At 40.6% G+C, this 13,707-nt stretch overlaps 1 protein-coding gene across 3 annotated transcripts in view; it reads right to left on the bottom strand.

Annotated features, from left to right (window-relative positions):
* LOC149243627 (uncharacterized) overlaps nucleotides 1–13,707 on the bottom strand; it is a 164,303-nt gene that overhangs the window by 96,561 nt on the left and 54,035 nt on the right. For 2 of the 3 annotated variants that reach the window (XM_089374587.1, XM_089374585.1), the window contains exons 3-4: nucleotides 10,646–10,689; nucleotides 10,289–10,431 (exon numbers count right to left, since the gene is read on the bottom strand). In XM_089374587.1, the coding sequence (XP_089230713.1) occupies nucleotides 10,289–10,431; nucleotides 10,646–10,689 (187 nt within the window). The remainder of the gene's footprint in view (nucleotides 1–10,288; nucleotides 10,432–10,645; nucleotides 10,690–13,707) is intronic. The other variant, XM_089374586.1, reaches the window with a different exon arrangement.

The raw sequence follows: 13,707 nt of genomic DNA, 5'->3' as shown, positions 1-13,707 counted from the left end.
GGAGAAAAGAAGAGCAAAGGTCTAGGAGGAAAGGAGGAGGAAGGAAATTTGTTTTTGGACTCTATCTCTCTCACATGTGCAAAATCTAGGGTTTTTGTAGCATCTAGGAAGGTTGAAATTCCAGCTCCAAATTATTGGAGAGCGATTTGTAGTATCAAGTTGCTAGAAGAGAGAATATTATGTCTTGACCTCATTGACCTTGGGAGGATTTGTATTGCTCAAAGAAGGATCTCTTGAAGAAGCCGAATTAGGGTTTATGCAGCGACTATAGGGTCAAAGTTGTAGGGTCGAAGTTGCAGTTGGAAGTTGGATTGAGCCTTGTTGATCTGATCTATTTGGAAGGACTTCTTGGAGGGCTGACTTGGTACTTAGAGGAGGACTTGGCCTAGGGTTTGGGTCTTTGTTGTCACATTTGACGTTGATTCTATAAGAAGAGGAGTTTTTTTGGGTTTTGCCCTGGCTTGGAGCCTAATTTATGTGTCCAATGTCTTTATTGTTTCTATTCTTGGTAATTGTTTTCTAATAATGAATCACAAGAAGATAAATAAAGTTCACAAGCAATTATTAAGGTTAAAGAAAATCTAAATTAATAGTTGCCATACTGCATTTTCCAACACTGTATCAGAGCTAAGGTGAACAAGAGAAGGCAGTTGAAAGGATCATCTTGTGGACACAAAGAAGGGTTTGCTTGTCAAGGGGAATTATTTGCAGAAGAACACAAGGGAAAAGAAGACTTATTGATATAGAAGAAGGGTTACTACATCAAGCCTTCATTGAAGAAGACTACATCAAAGGAGGGCCTAAAGAGGAAAACTTCAAGAAGGTTGTTGATCACTCCTGAGATTAGATCTATTTGGAAGGCATACTTGAAAGAGGCATCAAGCAATCTTGGTATTCATCACTCTTTGAAGCTATTGTGAAGGGTGTCCTAGAAGACATCTTTCTAAGACATCATTGAAGTCTCTTTGAAGATCTTGAAAGCCTCGAGATAGTTGGAGACATCATCAAAGAAGGGAAGACCTTTGATTGACAAGTAAGTATCTTTATGTCTGAATCTACAAGTCATATGGGTTCTTTTTGCAGGGAAATATTTGATTTCTTGAAACATAACAGAGCAAAGAACAAGATATATAGGACACACTTATTTTTCGACACAATAGTCCCTGGAAAAACCCAATGCGGGAAACCGGTGCAACAACACTGAGGGTTTATTATTATGCAAGAGAAATATTTGAATACAAATCTAGGATGCTCATCTAGCAATCCTTAAAAGAGAAAATGCTAACGGAAAATTTGAGTGAGTTTTACCTCACTTCACCTAGTAGAATTCGGCTGATCCGGCACAAGACTGGCTAACCCCAACTATTTCTGCGTTGGCTCTGCATCAGCTCTGCGTCACCTTCTATGCACTCCATGTCAGCTCTCCAGGCTATTCCGGCAGTGCCCGGCAATTTCGGTTGTTCCGACAGTTTTGGATTCTATGTGACAAGCAGCTTTTATGTGTCAGCTCTCCCAGCTCTTCTGATAGTTCTCGGCAGTTTCGATTGTTCCGACAGTTCTTGATTCTCCTGGCTACTGCGCTGCCTCTCTGCAAGCTCTCTCCGCCTCTCTGATCTGTATTTTCCGAACAGCCCTTCTCCCGAATTTTCTCTGCCCCTCAGTTGCAAGATCTTCCCAGACGATTTTCCTCCTGAGAATTTCTCACCTCAGAAAATCGATTTCCTCAATCTCTCGGTGTGTTTCCAAATGAACCCTAAGCCTCCAATTTATACTTTTCCTGTTGAGTCTTCAACGACCGAGATTAAGTCTCTAATCAACAGCTAAGATGAAAACATGACTTGATCCGCTTTCTAGATCACTCTCACCCATATTTTGATTAATACCTATTAATATTTTAATTTCCCTAAGTTTAGACTTAAGAACCCCATTAAAAATATTAATTATTTTAATAAAATACAATCCGGGTGGAATCTCACCAAACGTTTTTGGGTTCTTTAGAACTCATGTGCCTTACCTCTCCAATTTTCAAGGCTAGAGAACTTCCGATGCTACCAAAAACTAATACTCCCTCTTAGCGAGGAAAGTGCTCTAGCAACAATGTCCACTTGCATGCTGCTCTGTTTATGAAGCGTCTCCTTTCTACACTATTATTGCCACCAACATTGTTTTGTTGTTGCTGCTACTCTATTGTTGCCCATGACATTGACATTGCCTCTGCCACTGCCATTGTTGCATCTGTACTACAACTCCCTCTCAAACGTTGCATTTGTTATGCTACTAGCACTGCCACTACTAGCATTGCATTCGTACTGCAACTCAATTGCTGAGAGAAGCAACTGAAAAACATCCAAAATTAATTGAACTTAACTGTGTTTAGCATAATACAATGAATGTTGGAGTGTGACTACTACTGACCCTTTGAATCTTCTGCGTTGTTGCTGACTTCTGCACTGCTGCCAACCTTGCTCTACGCTAGTCAATCTCTGGTCCCAAGCCATTGAATTTGTCCTCCAAACACTCCACTGCATCATCTGACACTAAGTCCATCTCGCTACTGCTAAATCTTGGGCTCTCGTAACAAGGAATTGATCCGAGATGTGGATTCCTCAAGAATCCTGCCCACTTGTAGTCCTCCCGACTACAGCTCAACATCACCCCATCTCCCTCCTGGAGATGCGTGGGCACTCATGGAAAACTCATCCTCATCAATCTTTGCTGAAGCAGCCTTGGGATCATATTTCTCATTCTTGTCCTTTTTTCTTCAAAGGACACTAGGATGCATAGTGGCCCATCTCACCACAACTAAAGCATTTCACCTTCAATATGTCCTCCTTTCGCTTCAGCTTTTGTTGTTCCTTCGATGCTATAGCTGCGTTCTCCTCCTCCGTCTTTGTGCCACTCCCACTGCTGCGACTGAGGTTGACCTTCACTAGGTCCCTCCTTAACTCCTATTAAGGAGTCGCCCACATCTCCTCCCATGAAGGTAGTTTTTCTCTGCCCAATATGCTTTGGACGAAAACTTGCCATTCATCCGAGACTCCATTCAGGGCTATCCTCACCATCGCGGTTGGTTGAGGAGTGGACCCCATGGCAGCAAGTTGGTCCCTAGTGTCCTGAAGACATTGAAGATAGACAGGTTCATCCCTTCTCCTTTCTACATCAAAGTCCACTGCAACTTCTGCTCCAAATATATTTTCTGTTGTTCGAAAGAGCCTTCATACAGAGAAGACAAGGCTTCCCACATCTCTCGGGTTGTATCCTTACCCTGCAAGTGTGAGACCACATGATTTCAAACTCCATCGAGAATGAGCTTCTTTACCTTCCCCTGCTCGGCTTTGTACTTCTTCTTTTGATCGTTGTCAGCAAGAACAACTACAAGACTATTGACGTAGGTCTCGAGATCATGTTCCTCCATAACAACTAAGATTCTGGTCTTCCATATGACATAGTTGGAAGCGCCTTCCAACCTATCCTGATCTCTGAGCCCCTGCGATGCCATTTCACCCAACTGTTGAACTAACTCCTCTAGTCATTGCTTAACACTGCTCTGCTGCTCAGCAAGTGAGAAATTCGAACTTTCTGGCAGAAAGTTCTTCGAGGAGAAAATTCCCCTTCTACATGTCTGTGTTCTTTTCCAGGGGATTTCTGCCCCGATAGAAATTGTGCCCTTCAAGTATTATGCTGAGGCTCTCCGTCACTCCCTCTGCCTCTGCAAACTCGCGAACTAGAAATCATACTTCTCTGTCGTCTCACTTAGAGAGAGATTTCCTCGGATCTGCTTCCCAGCAAGGATTGCACAATCCCTTCAAGGGGATTCAAATTGTTGCCCAGTGCAGCGTTCGGCCTCACTGCTCAGCACTAGATCTGCTCTTCCCTGTTTCAAAATCAATCTTCTGATACCATGTGAAAATTCCTACACTTGAAGGAACCCCTACTGTAGCAAATATGAATTTACTTCACCTACTTGATTTTTAACCAAATTATTCTTCTGAATACTGAAGCAAATTACTTCTGCAGCCTACACTAATTAAATATTTGATCTCATGAAACAGAAAACAGTGCAAAGAACAAGATACATAGGACACACTTATTTTTGGACACAATAGTCCCTGGAAAACCCAATGCGGGAAAACCGGTGCAGCAGCACTGAGGGTTTATTATTATGCAGGAGAAATATCTGAATATAAATCTAGGATGCTCATCTAGCAATCCTTTACAAAGAAAATACTGGTTGAAAATCTGAGTGAGTTTTACCTCACTTCACCTGGTAGAATTCTAGCTGATTCGGCGCAAGACCAGCTAACCCCGGCTATTTCTGTGTTGGCTCTGCATCAGCCCTGCGTCACCTTCTTTGCCCTCTGCGTTAACGCTCCTGATTGTTCTGACAGTTCCCGATAATTTCCGTTGTTCCGGCAATTCTGGATTCTGCGTGACAAGCAGCGTTTCTATGTCAATTCTCCTCGCTACTAGAGTCAACTCTCTCGATTGTTCCGCCAGTTCCTGACACTTTCTGGCAGTTTTGGTTGTTCTAGCAGTTCTTGATTCTGCCTGACAAGCAGCTTTTCTGCGTCATCTCTCCCGACTACTGCGTTGCCTCTCTACAAGCTCTCTCTGCCTCTCTATTCTGTATTTTCCGAAAAGTCCTTCTCCTGGATTTTCTCTGCCTCTCAGTTGCAAGATCTCCCCAATCGATTTTCCTCCTGAGAACTTCTCACCTCGGAAAATCAATTTCCTCAATCTCTTTATGTGTTTCCAAATGAACCCCAAGCCTCCATTTTATACTTTTCCTGTTGAGTCTTCAACGACTGAGATTAAGTCTCTAATCAACAGCTAAGATTAAAACATGACTTGATCTGCATTCTAGATCATTCTCACCCATATTTTGATTAATACCCATTAATATTTTAATTTCCCTAAGTTTAGACTTAGGGAGCACATTAAAATATTAATTATTTTAATAAAAATACAATCAAGGTGGAATTTCACCAAAAAGTTTTTGGGTTCTTTAGAACTAATGTGCCTTAGCCTCTCCACCAATTTTTAAGGCTAGAGCACTTCTGATGCTACCAAAAATTAACAATAGGGTCCTTCATTAACCACTCCTACCCAGGAAGGTAACGCTAGTACATGGTCAAAGCTTGTTGGAAATGCATGCCATTATGAAGTGTCCACTTCTACCCTTGATTAGCATACTTATTTACTCAAGTGCACTAATGAATTATTGTACTGGAAGGTGAGGAGACGCATTCAATCTTATACAGGATTGCAGGCGGGTTTTCATCTTGGACTTGGCCTCCCTATACAAGATTCAGACCGCCCAGAGGATCACAATGGCATTTGTAGGGTGAGAGCATTGAGAGCTTCCAACCTTGTAGGGCGTTGATCACCACACCATGGGCTTCTTCAGTACGACCACATTGCTTGTTTGTGTCCCAGTTATATAGCAATGATAACACACTTGGACCACATTGCCCAGCCGGCTACACATTGTACCCGACACTTGATAGTTGATCCAAGTCCCAGAGGAGGTTTTTCTCTTCCTAGGGAGACATGGGAGGGCATGTGTCATCTTACAAGCCTCATTAATGGTTCATCAACTTGATCTTCAACCATTTGGAGACCCATGAGACCCATTTGGAGCCCACAAAGCCCAAATTGAAGTTTGGAGATGTTTTGCGGCATTTGGAGGGCACCCCCCTCTTATTCATTATTTTTTAGGCCCTCGCTCTCATCCTTAGCAATTGAGGCCTCAACGTTTCCCTTCTAGGCCTACAAATTAGCCTAACAGGCCCTAAGAAGGCTTATTCGATTTATTTTGAGCTATCATGGTTGGCCTCATTCTAATCATCACACTTTGGATTTTCGCTAGCCCCATTAGAGGATTCAAACCTGCAATTAGAAGATGAATCTTGGACGAATTGGATGAATTTTGATGTTTGGTTATTTCGCTATCATTCTTGGAGCTTCTCTTTGGGATTCTTGTGGATGGATATACACTTCATTGTCTTGTAAGTGTTATTTAATGCTATATTTCTGAATTAATGAATGTCTAATGGTCTTTAATGTGCCCTAATTAAAGAAATTTTGTGAGAACATTGAAGCTATTGGAAATTTTGCATGTGTTATTCATGGATAATGAACAAATGAATGTTCCTAGAGGTTATGTTGCATTTCACACCCTTGAAACTCCACTAATAATAATTTCCATTGAAGTATAAAAATCTAGATGTGTTGTGAAGCTACTTCATTAGGGCTAGTGAAGCTACTTCTTGGTCTCCTTGAAAAGCGAGTTGCCAAATCACAGTCATCTTTGACTCCAATTCTCCCAATTGCTAGGCATTGGTCTTTGTTAAATTTAGTTAACAACGGTATGTTCTAAGCTTAGTAAAATTTAGTTTAATGTTCCTTTAGCATCCCAATGACAATTTCCAATAATTTCTAGTAGCAATCACATTAACCATTAATTACATTGACAGTAAATGCAAATAGAACATAAAACATATGCAGAAGACAAGCCATGACAAAAGGATACTAGATTTGGCGGATGCCAGGGAAAACCCCCAATGTGGGGAAAACCCTTTGATCAAATCTTCTTTTTATTATTCAATAGTTCAGCAGAGAGAGAGTACAAAAGTCAAATAGATTAGCCCAATACAAAGTCAAATTAGCCCTGTCAAATTTTGCAATCAAACTTCAGCCCTAACCAGAAATTCAACGTTGGTCAAATCAGCAGCAAGCTTTCTCCAGTGCAGCTTGGTCTTCCTTGGTCAAACTCGACCTGAACAGGAGGTCAAGTGCAACCAAAACAACTCAGTCAAACTCAGTCAAAGGAGAGAAATTTGTTGTAATTTTTTGTGGTCAAACAAAAGTCAACACAAGTCAACATGTCCATAAAATCTCGATTTTAGTGCCAGTCAATGCGGCCTCCCAAAATCGGAATTTTGACCCTTGAACAGTCAAACAAGGTCAATAACCCTTCGGTTAATGTTGCTCTGAAGTCTGAAATTTCCGGCCTGCAATATCTCCCAGAAACTCGACCTTCATCCACACGTGTGAGAGAGAGAGAGAGGATACCCAAGTTGTATGAACCAATCTGATGAAGAGAGAGAGAGGAATGTGTGAGTGATTGATGTCCAAATGAGGTGAAAGGTTACTCCGATTTATACAATTCGTTGAGGGTGAAAAAACACATCTATTGGGCTTCTTGAGCCTACATTACGCTGAGGCCGACCTGAACAATTTACACATGTGAGTGAATAAATTCAAAATTTCACTTCTGCTTGCCTGAATGAGATGATCTTTATATCAATTTCATGCCTCTCGGAAAGAGGAATCTAATGCAATCATCATCTCCATCAAATGAGTTGTACCAAGGTGGAATTTGGCCCTAGTTGCCAATTTTAACACTCCCTCTCAACTAGGGAGAATTCCATTTGCCAATTCAGCTGTCATCATCATGTGTTAAAACCTAGACACCTTCATTAGAGAAATGCTCCATTTGGTGTCTTTGCTTTGTTGACTTAGCTTAGGTTGCTTGTAGACTTGGTCCAAGTTTATTGTTGGCCTCACTACCTTAACCTTTAAAAGGGTGGAGAAAGCCATTGCTTACATGACTTTTATAGTCATTAGAGTTTGATGGTTAGTGTGACACTAAATGCAGGAGAATCTTGTTGAAGGAGATTTTGTAATCTCATTGATTAGCTTGTGGGATGCAACTTGCAAGTAGAAGATCTTGAGGTAAATGAGTGGGTGTAATGCTAGCTTATTTTGGAAGCTCCAAGGGGTGGCTTTTAGAACTTGGTGGGATGCGCTTGGCTAACTTATGCTGGTTAGGGTTTGCTGTTTGGATTTTCAAGGAGTGTTGAAATACTTCTCATAGATCAAACCTTAGAATTCCACCACTACAGATTTTATTTCTAATATTTGGGAGTTGAGCATGATAAGGAGCTTAAATAGTGATTCTATCCTCATGTCTTTGAGCTAAGAATGATGATGATCTGCTCTAGCCTCATTATCAAATTTTGTACTTGGCTAAACAGACTGATTTTATTTACTGAAGGAAGATATTGTGCCATTTCTTTGATTCATGGTGAAGATATGATGCATGAGAACTCTTTTGTATGATTATATTGCTTTGAGACTCAGATCTTGATATTATTGTCTCTGTAGGATTCAATTTTGCAATGACCCAATAGATATTCCTCTCATTTCTCCTTGTTTCTCTTTAGTCTGTTGCCCAATCAGACTTCAGACACTGATCACTTTAAAAAAATAAAAAAATAAAGTCGCAAATTCTTAAAGATACCTCCCTTGAGTTAAAAGAGCAATAACTCAGAAGTTAGAAGGATTATGCCAGTGACATAGATACCTTCCTTGATTTGTTCATTCAGAACCCCTTCAGACTAATTCTTCGAAGGACAATTATGAGTGATAACATGCCAGAAAAGCATGGTGTAAGCAAAGCCATACTTATACTTTTCATTGTGAAGCAGACAATCGTATCATAAAGGACATAGCATTAGAAGATAGCAAATGGAATACAGTTTTTCAGGATTAGGTAGAGGACAAAGCAGGGCAGCAAGGATGACTGAGCATTGTTTTAAGATCTGGCCGGCTCGGAATCGACTCGACCGAGTTGGTCCGAGCCGGGAAGGAGAAGAAACAAATTATAAAACAATTAAAAAAAAATTCAACCCGACAGAAAATTCGGTTCAGTCAGCCGAGTTATCACTGACCCAGCCGAGTCATAGCATGACTCGGCCGAGTCAGTCATAACTCAGCCGACTCGCCCAGATCTGTAACTACTCTGCCGAGTAGCTAACAATGGGCAGTGAACCATAAAAACACGCCTTATTTTATTTTATTTTTTATTTTTCTAAGTGTGGGGGACTCCAAAGGGGTTTATGAATTAGTTTGTTGGTCTTTGGGGTCCATTCCCCTCTCGCAAACCCTAGTATTTGATCATATTGCCATACTAAGGCTATGTTATCCATGGTAATGTTAAACTCTTAAAGTAAAAGTGACATTCTCCTTGATCTTCATTTTCATCTTTTTACTTAAATTTTTAACATTACCATGAAATCACTCGGGATGTTTCAGAGTGGTTCCGGCATCATTGGATTTCATATGGAGAGAGTAGAATTTTAGATTTCATTCGAAATCCAGCAGACTTATCGGTTTTTCAGGATTTAAGGATTGGGGGATTGCAATGTTTCCATTGAATTTTGTCATGTATTAGGGTATGGAACTCGTATTTAATCAACAGCACCAATCCCTCTATGTACCTTGATGTTAGTGACATTGGTTGTCGAACTCCTCCGAGATTCGCTCCCAAACCGGGAGCTTCCGAAAATGTCACTCCCGCTCCCCGCTTTCGCTATCGCTCCCAAGTAACATTGAGCCAGATGATGTTGGCAACTCTAGCAGTAACCAGTAGTACTAGTCACAGACTTTTGTTGTAGAGGCCATTTCTAGCCTCCTTGGTTATGTGTTTTTGTTTTGATCTCTATATCATCATCATGTATGTATTGGACAGTGCACTGGGTGCCATTTTAATATAATGGATATATTCATGAGACTACTTTGATCATATGTTGTCTTCTATCTATATTCTAATGTTTTGTGTTTGGAAACATGAATGAAAATCTTTAAAATTATGTGTTTTTATAAAAAATAAATATTTAATGTATTTTTTACAACGATCGAGTCACTGAAATCAAGCCGGCCAAGTCGATAACGAGTCGGAGTCAGAGTCGGAGTCGACCCTCGGCCGAGTCGGAGTTTTAAAACATTGTGATTGAGATGCAACATGTTGCACAAAGCCCAACTGAAATAAGTGACTCTCTCCAAGGGGCATGCCAAAAAATATAGCAACACCTCCACCGAAAGGGGATATCATCTCCTTTATGCATTCCAATTTTCTTATTATATACAGGAGTACTACAATGAGATGTAAGCTTTTCATCCCATAGACCACTTGGCCTTGTGGACATTTAATAAAATAAGAATCTATTCTATTCTATTTTATAACATAACCCACATTTGATGGGATGTTAAAAGAATGTTTAAGAAGTATTCTGAAAAACTTTACATATACTGCTGCTGTTTAGAATTAAGAGTACAGCAGAACTTTAGCACTCAGTCAGAAGATAAACGAAATAACAAGATATGAGATAAATAAAATCCGTTTCGGAGAAAATGAATACACATAATAAAAATACAAATAAGGGGAGGATATCCAATTTAATTCAACAACATGCAGAAAAAATTCAATGAGAATGCACATTACCTTGTAAATGTTTTGCCAGCAAGTACTTGTTCAATTTCAAAAAATTTAGATTCACTTTTCTCATTGGCTACTGAAGCAGGATATCCACTTTGTTTACGTGATTCTGTTACATTGCAATTCTGCAATAAGGAAGCACTATAAGTCTTCCCTAGAAAATAGATGAGGTTCAGACACACATTATACTAAAGAATAAAACATCCACGTGTACCTTTTCCCTCCAAATTTGTTATGTATCTCAATTTTAATTTTAGAAGTATATAGGGTGTCAACCCAAAACAACTGTTTCCAATATTTCTCTGCAGCAGTCCAATGTTGTAAATGGTAAAACAAAAGTCTATTGTACAAAAACATTCTTACCTCCACTGCTGCTACTACTCGAGCATTATCTTCCTGTTCCTCCTCTGCACACAATGCATTATACATATCTTTAAAACAAGAAAATGGACTTTGCAGTTTAAGATTTGTGGATAAAATGCAACCCAAAGACCATGGACTAAATTGCTGAAAAACATAAAAAGAAGTGTCATTTTTCCTTTTGCTGGAGGAAATAGTCATAGATGTTTTATCTATATTCCAACCTTATTAACCACCTCTGTCAATCTTAAGTTTTACAACTCAATCTTTTACGCAATTTAATGCTAATGTCCTTTTAAAAGTCAGTGTGTTCTAGTAAACAATATTTCCAAAGGGGATCTCTAGATTAGTTCTAAATTTAACAGCTATACCCACGGTTGAGGGCCAGTAAGAAGTTTTTGCTTTATTGAGTGTATATCACAGGATCCTATTTGATATATAAAATATAAAATATAAAATAGTCAAAGCCCTTAGTTGCACTTCTTGTAGACAAGCTAAGTCTATAGAAGTTAATGTCCAAAAAATGAATATAAAAAGTAGGTCAATGTGGCTTCTATTTCAAAATTAAGGTCAAATGCAAGGGGACATATGACTGGCTCAGGTAGCGAAGATCAAATAGCACAATATATCGGCTACATTGGTGGCTGTCAGGGGCTGTTGGCTGCCGGCTGAAGAAAAATCTAGGAGAAACATCCTCCTATGGGGTCACCCACTTTTGGTGGGTAACACACCCCATTGGCAATATGCTTTTGGTGGATGGTCCAACTAATCAAACAAAGGATTGGCGCTATAGGCACCCCAATAAGTTGTAGTGATGTCTTCTTTTCAAAGGTTTTACCATTTTGACTTTTACCACATTCCACCCATGTTAATGTCAAGGGAATACACCCCATCAGCTAGTCACTTTCAGCATGGCACTTGGCCATGAATCATTTTTCCCTTCATTATCACATATTTACAGTAATACCTATTAATTGAGGGGTTGACCTTGGAAATGTCACTTCCCCTTGAGGGCTAGAAGCACCTAATAGGGTCGACCATTAGCCACCTCTATCAAGGTAGGGAACACCTTTACGGCACTTGGGCTAGTTAGTGTTGGAAAAGTAACTAGGTTCGGTCCTCATAATTATCTTTGTACTTGTATCAATTTGTGTTTTTTGTAAAAGGAAAATAATTATATTTGTTCAAGCATGGGTTTCATGCTCACATCTAGGTTAAGCATGTTCTTCATGCTTCTAGGGATTGTTGAGTCAAGAACAATATCTGTCATATATTAAAGTCCCATTTTGAGATTGTTAGAGTTCTCGTGATCTCCTGCTCGAGTAGCTTCATTCACTTTTTCGAGAGATCATGTCCCAATTTGAGCCAGATGTTACCCACCATTTTCTGGATCATATCCCTAGGAGAAAAATTTCTCCAAGATGGTCCTCTGCTAGCAGCCAACAGCCCCTTGCAGCCACCAATTAGCTCATTGTGCCATTTGTCTGCCACCTAAGCCAGCCATGTGGCCCCTCACCCATTTTCCATGATCATATGTTTGAAGGAGGGCCTCCCAAACCTAAAGGTATGCCTTGAAAATTTGGTAATTGAGTATTATAGTTTGCTTATCATGGACACACTTGGGCATGGATTAATGGGGGGATTTGACGGAAAGAATGGGCTAGGTTTGTGCTCCTATCCCCTAGACCTCTTTTTGATGTTAACCTTGTACCCTAGTCCCGTGGGATCTCTTTTATTGACCCTTGGGCTTTAGAGATGGTATTACATGGGAAATCTCGATTTTGATTGCGTGGTCCCACTCCCTCATCCATATATATTACTCCCCTTCCACTCATTGTAACCCCATTCATCATTTCTCCCACATTCCTCCACTGGGTCGACATATGGTTAGCTTTCCCCTTTCCGTTGCCCACACCTTGGGTGGAGCTTGGAATGATACCCCGGAGGTTGACACAGCTGAAAAGAAAAGTAAAGGCCTAATTGGCCACATTCAACAAGAAATGTACCACAAAACGCAAAAGATGGTCGAGACAAACACATTTAGCACGTCGGCAAAAACCAATACATGAGCTCTACCCCATCATCATGGCAATCACCCTAGTTCCTATAGGCCCTAGATGAGCCTCCTTTATCATTTAGGAACCCATGATTGTCCCAACCCCTGGTAAGCAATGAACCACCCTACCTTAAAGGGGGTATCCACTGCTATATCTCACACATCATGCTCTTTCCCCTTGAACCCCGAGCAGTTAATTAAAGAAAAATCATAAAAGGAAAAAGGCATATAAAGAAGGGTGGAAAAATCAAGGTCGAGGCACTTCATGCACCACGATTGCTCCCTCCTATACATTATACACCCAAGTGTGGGCTTTCCTTTTTCTAGCTACCCTTGTACCCCACCATGTGGCCTAGGGTTGCCCCTTTTCATTCCCTACTCCATTCATCTCTTTATCACATGCCACCACCTTTTGAAGGATGTACCTTGGACATACTATCCCCTTTAAAAGTAGAAACCACCTAATAAGATACTTGGTTAACCCCATCTAGACCTTGAAGACATTAGCACATGCCAAAGCCCATTATGGAAGGGCATGCCATTATGAGGTCCCCACCTCTTGTCCATGGTTTGTAAACTTTTTTACTTGATTTCCATGATGACTAGTTGTATTGGAAGGCTAGGGGATGCATTGGATCTTATGCAAGATTGCAGGTCGTCTCCATCTTGGGTTTGGTCTCCCTATATGGGGTCCTAACCCTCCAGAGGGCTACATTGGTGCATGTAGGGTGTGCATTGAGAGTCATGGGCCTCCACAGCAATAGACAACACTCCATGGATCCCCAAATATGTTCAGAAATTGCTGGAGATTCACCTATTGGACGAGGAAGATGCACCTAGTTCACCTTTGCCCAGCCAGCCCCACAATTGTACCATGCACTTGGCAGATGGCTCAAGACTTGTATGTCGATGTGGCATCACTTACACCATCATCTAAGCCCTCACAGATGGTCTACAAGCATCTTCGACTTACTTGGAGACCCATGAGGTCATTTGTGTGCCCTCACAC

The sequence above is a fragment of the Pinus tabuliformis genome, chromosome 8, assembly GCF_031772625.1.
Source record: "Pinus tabuliformis cultivar Carrire ecotype Pingquan chromosome 8, CPIR1, whole genome shotgun sequence".
Taxonomy (NCBI): Eukaryota; Viridiplantae; Streptophyta; class Pinopsida; order Pinales; family Pinaceae; genus Pinus; species Pinus tabuliformis.
The sequence above is the reverse complement of the archived record's forward strand: the minus strand, read 5'-3'. Positions and strand labels throughout refer to the sequence as shown.